This window comes from Pipistrellus hanaki, assembly GCF_964339955.1.
Source record: "Pipistrellus hanaki genome assembly, chromosome: X".
In the NCBI taxonomy this organism is placed as follows: Eukaryota; Metazoa; Chordata; class Mammalia; order Chiroptera; family Vespertilionidae; genus Pipistrellus; species Pipistrellus hanaki.
In genome coordinates, this window is record NC_140524.1 from 79,207,310 (window position 1) to 79,213,309 (window position 6,000).

At 34.7% G+C, this 6,000-nt stretch overlaps 1 protein-coding gene across 19 annotated transcripts in view; it reads left to right on the top strand.

The window, feature by feature from the left end:
- Positions 1-2,869, top strand: part of ZNF711 (zinc finger protein 711) — a 36,752-nt gene extending 33,883 nt beyond the window's left edge. For all 19 annotated transcript variants that reach the window (XM_084869518.1, XM_084869527.1, XM_084869535.1 and 16 more), the window contains one exon: positions 211-2,869. In XM_084869518.1, coding sequence (XP_084725644.1) covers positions 211-1,388 — 1,178 coding nt within the window. In that variant the 3' untranslated portion in view covers positions 1,389-2,869. The remainder of the gene's footprint in view (positions 1-210) is intronic.
- The last annotated feature ends 3,131 nt before the right edge of the window (positions 2,870-6,000 follow it).

Here is a 6,000-nt window from a genome sequence, read left to right on the forward strand (position 1 = left end):
TGGCAGATGAATAATATATAGCAGAGTGTTACTCATTAATTTTTAGTGGACTGCTTTATCATAAATTGCTTTTAATGTGCATTTTATCTTAGAAGATTTTATTCCACTAGTATAGTTCTCATAGTGTGATTATTGGCTAATTTTGGTGCTTTTGTTGTAAAATATTTTTAAACTGTCTAATGTCATAACTGCCCTATTTTTTTAATCTAGCTGTTATAATAGGTCCTGATGGACAGCCCTTGACAGTATACCCTTGCCATATTTGCACAAAAAAGTTTAAATCAAGGGGATTCTTGAAAAGACACATGAAGAATCATCCTGATCATTTGATGAGAAAAAAATATCAGTGTACAGATTGTGACTTTACAACTAACAAGAAAGTGAGTTTCCATAACCACTTAGAAAGCCATAAGCTTATAAACAAAGTTGACAAAACCCATGAATTTACAGAATATACACGAAGATACAGAGAGGCTAGTCCACTGAATTCAAATAAACTTATACTAAGAGATAAGGAGCCGAAGATGCACAAATGCAAATACTGTGACTATGAAACTGCAGAACAAGGACTGTTAAACAGACATTTACTGGCTGTTCACAGCAAGAATTTTCCACATGTTTGTGTTGAGTGTGGGAAGGGCTTTCGACATCCTTCTGAACTCAGAAAACACATGAGAACCCATACTGGTGAGAAGCCATATCAATGTCAGTATTGTGTTTTCAGGTGTGCAGATCAATCAAATCTGAAAACTCACATTAAGTCTAAGCATGGTAACAATTTGCCATATAAATGTGAGCATTGTCCCCAGGCATTTGGTGATGAAAGGGAGCTTCAACGCCATCTGGATTTGTTTCAAGGACATAAGACACACCAGTGTCCTCATTGTGACCATAAGAGCACCAACTCAAGTGACCTAAAGCGGCACATCATATCTGTCCACACTAAGGATTTTCCTCACAAATGTGAGGTCTGTGATAAAGGTTTCCATCGTCCTTCTGAGCTCAAAAAGCATAGTGATATCCATAAGGGTAGGAAGATTCATCAGTGTAGGCACTGTGACTTTAAAACATCAGATCCTTTTATTCTTAGTGGTCATATCCTTTCAGTTCATACTAAGGATCAGTCATTGAAGTGTAAAAGGTGCAAGAGAGGGTTCAGACAACAAAACGAGCTCAAAAAGCATATGAAGACCCACACTGGAAGGAAGATTTACCAATGTGAGTATTGTGAGTACAGTACAACAGATGCATCTGGCTTTAAACGACATGTGATATCAATACATACAAAAGACTATCCACACAGATGTGAATTCTGCAAAAAGGGATTCCGAAGACCATCAGAAAAAAATCAGCATATTATGAGGCACCACAAGGAAGCTCTTATGTAATAAGACCAATATTAAGAAATAAACTCTGGAAAATATGATATGCTACATGACAGTAAAACTTCATAAACTTTTTCATCTGGTTATGAACTTGATATTAAATCATAACTTTACATTCTTTGTATTAAAAACATTTGAATTGACAGGGTATCTCATAACCCTTTGAAAACTACTTAAAGAATTTAAGAAGTACCATAGAATGATTGTAGGAAAACCTATTAAGTGTCAATTTAATAGGATTATATGCATAAATGTCAGAAGGGAAGAGCAAACACAATGACTTTATTTGGCTGATCATACTAGAGACATGATTCTGAAAAAAAAAATCTTATGTAATTTAAGAGTTTAGCAATGCTTTGCTATGACAAGCCTCACTTTTATGCAATTTTAGAAATGGGGTGGGAAGTAAAATGCAGTCATCCATCAGGCATTTTGTCATTGAGCCTTTTATATGGTACCTGGAAATTGAATTTCAGAAATCTAAAAGTTTATCCATTAAAATAACTTTCATTGAAAATCAGGTTAGATTAATTCAATAATATTAAAAAGAATTTCAGAGCTGCTAAAATTTTATCACAGGACAGGATGTTTAAAATATAGGAAGTTTAAAGTTCCCTTTTTTATGCTGTTTGAGTTGATTATTGTTCATTATGGCATATATGACAAGCATATATTTGAGTCAAATATGGCTTTCTAAAACGTATGCAACCAGTAGTGTTGCAAAGTTAGCACTATATTTCTTAATGATCTAAAGATTAAATTGAGAAAACACAGTTTTCTTAAAGATTATAATGTTTAGTGTTTTTCTTTTTAGGACAGCAAGTGTGATGGTTCTAGCCTTACTTGCTCTAATGTTTAAAGGTGCAATTTTATGCCATTCTTGAAATTTTTGATTTTTAAAATCTCTCTATATATATACACCATATAATTAACATGCATTTTCAATATGAGGCAGTGTTTATGCAGTATTTAACAAAACACTGTGCTGCCAATAGAATTCAGCAGTGGATATTCAGTTTACAGTGTATAAATTTAAAATATGCATCCCTTTAACGCTTTGTGTTAGCATGCTGGAAATCAAAATGGCGCTTAATATAAAAAGCTGGTTTAAAGAAATTTAATGAAATTCTGTTCATAAATGTATTGCATATGATGTGTACTCTTAAGTTTTAGTTGCTTCATGTTTACACTCAGCTGTTCAACATTATTAAAATGTAATTTTACTTCATGCTATATTGTGGCTTTGTATTTCAACTAATGTTCACTTTTCTGTTTTTGCACCAGATAAGAATCAGTTTCTTGAGAATAAATTTTTTATCTTTCTTAACTTCAGAATATTAAATTTGGAAAATCTAAAATTGTGTGTTATGTGACTGTAAATGATGTACACGCTGTAAAATAAGATTGTCTCTGTTACGTGGGATTATTTCTAAATGTTACTCATTGAAATGAGCATACAATAAAAAGCATTTATTGCACTTCAAGGTTGTACAAATTTATTTAAAGTTTGTTTTTTTTTCTGTAATGTTCATTCTTTATTAAGAGCCTTTTGCTCTTGGCCAGTTAGTCTGCAGGTTAACATGTAGAATTTTGATCTTTAGCAACAATATGAGTTAATAAGTTAAAGAATTATAATGATTATGACATGATTATTCCTCAAAAACACAAACTTTTGCTAAAACTATGACAGAATGCTATAAAAGTGCCCATCTTAAGACTTGATATTTAATATTATAGAGACAACAAAATATTCTTTTTTTTTTTAAATATATTTTATTGATTTTGTACAGAGAGGAAGGGAGAGAGAGAGAGAGTTAGAAACATCGATGAGAGAGTCATCGATCAGCTGCCTCTTGCACACCCCCTACTGGGGATATGCCCGCAACCAAGGTACATGCCCTTGACCGGAATTGAACCTGGGACCTTTCAGTCCCCAAGCTGACGCTCTATCCATTGGGCCAAACCGGTCTCGGCGACAACAAAATATTCTTAACCTGCTTAAGTAGCACAATCCTGAGAAATGAATCTAAAATATGTTACTAAGAGCAATATACATTTTATGTATTTATTTATTTTATTGTTTAAGATATTACATATAGTAGTACATATATCTCCTTTTTTCCCCCCATTGACCTTCCCCCAGCCTCCTCTAACCCCTGTCACATGCCCTCATCCCACGCCCCCTGTGTCTTGTGTCCAGTGGTTGTGCTTATATACATGAATACAAGTCCTTTGTTGATCTCTTTCCTCTCCTCCCCAAACTCCCCAGACGTCCCACTGTAATTTGACATTCTGTTTGAAGCTTTACTGCCTCTGTATCTATCTTTTTGTTCATCAGGTTATAATATTCTTTATTTTCCATAAATGAGTGAGATCATATGGTATTTTTCTTTCATTATCTGGCTTATTTCACTTAACATAATGCTCTCTAGCTCCATCCATACTGCTGCAAAGGGTAAGAATGCCTTCTTTTTATAACAGCGTAGTATTCCATTTTGTAGATGTACCATAGTTTTCTAACCCACTCATCTGGTGATGGGCAGTTAGGCTGTTTCCAAATCGTAGCTATGGTGAATTGTGTTGCTATGAACATAGGGGTGCATGATTCATGTTTCTAGTTTCTTGGTATATATTCCTAGAAATGGGATCACTGGGACAAATGGGAGTCCCATTTTTAATTTTTTGAGGAAACTCCATACTGTTCACAGAGGCTGCACCAGTCTGCATTCCCACCAGCAGTGCACGAGGGTTCCTTTTTCTCTGCTTCCTCTCCAGCACGTCATTTCTTGATTTGTTGATGATAGCCATTCTGACAGGTGTGAGATGGTACCTCATTGTCGTTTTGATTTGCATCTCAGATAATTAGTGACTTTGAGGATGTTTTCATGTGTCTCTTGTCCTTCTATCTTCTTTCATAAAGATCCTATTTAGGTCCTTTGCCCATTTTTTTTTATTAAATCATTTATCTTTTATTAAGTTGTATAAGTTCCCTGTAGATGTTGGAGATTAAACCTTAATCAGTGATAACATTTGCAAATATGTTCTCCCATGCAGTAGGCTTTCTTATTGATTTTTTGATGGTTTCTTTTGCTGTGCAAAAGCTTTTTATTTTGATGTAGTCCATTTGTTTATTTTCTCTTTAGTTTCCATTACCCTAGGATTGGTATCTGTGAAGAAATTGCTTCAGCATATGTCTGAGATTTTGCTGCCTGTGGATTCCTCTAGCAACTTTATGGTTTTCTGTCTTATGTTTAAGTCCTTGATCCATTCTGAGTTTATTTATTTTTTTTTATTTATTTTTAAGAAGTACATTTTATTGATTTTGTACAGAGAGGAAGGGAGAGAGAGAGAGTTAGAAACATCGATGAGAGAGAGTCATCGATCAGCTGCCTCTTGCACACCCCCCACCGGGGATATGCCCGCAACCAAGGTACATGCCCTTGACCGGAATCGAACCGGGACCCTTCAGTCCCCAAGCCGACGCTCTATCCATTGAGCCAAACCGATCCCTGCCATTGTGAGTTTATTTTTGTGTATAGTGTAATTTGGTGGTCTAGTTTCATTTTTTGTTTTTATCTGTCCAATTTTCCCAACACCATTTATTGAAGAGACTATCTTGACTCCACTGTATGTTCATACCTCCTTTGTCAAATATTAATTGACCAAAGTGGTTTCGGTCAATATCTAGGTTCTTTATTCTATTCCATTGGTCTATAGGTCTGTTCTTAAGCCAGTACTAGGCTGTTTTGAGAACAGTGGCTTTGTAATACAGCTTGAAATCTGGTATAGAGATCCCACCTCCTTTGTTCTTTTTTCTCAGGATTGCTGTGGTTATTTGGGGTCTTTTTTTATTCCAGATGCATTTTTGGAGAGTTCTTTCTAGGTCTGTGAAATATGCCATTGGTATTTTAATGGGGAGTGCATTGAATCTATAGATAGCTTTGCGTAGTATGGACATTTTAATAATGTTGTTTCTACCAGTCCATGAACATGGTATGTTCTTCCATCTGTTTATGTCTTCCTCTATCTTTTTACTCCCAGTGTCCTGTAGTATTACACATATAGGTATTTTACTTCCTTAGTTAAATTTATTCCTAGGTGTGATGGTAAATGGGATTGCTGTTTTAGTCTCTTTTTCTGTAAGTTCACTATTGGTGTTTAGAAATGCCATAGATTTCTTGGCGTTAATTTTGTAAAATTCTTAATCTTAAATATACCTATTAACAGGGGGGAAAAGACTCATCTCACAAAAAGTCAGAGGAACAAAATAATCCTCTTGTTCAGATATCTTGTTCAGATATGTTTGTGAGAATAAAAATAAATCTGGCCTAATTCTATCCAATAAGGTTTTTTAGCTTTTAATAGGGATTCTTTTGGAGAAAATACAGAACTAAATCAGTGCTCTAGAACATAATTAGATTAGAGAATATTTCCAACTTTGCTCAGCTCCATTCTGTTCTTTAAAAATAATTAGCTTGTAAATTTGATATTGGTTTAAGAAGGTGTCTTAGAAACTTGGATCCTAGATAATCACTGGCTAGTGTTATTGGTAGTTTAGAGGCTCTGGAAAAGAAATTGTGACGCTTTCAGGGTCAAGAGTATAGCACTACTAGAT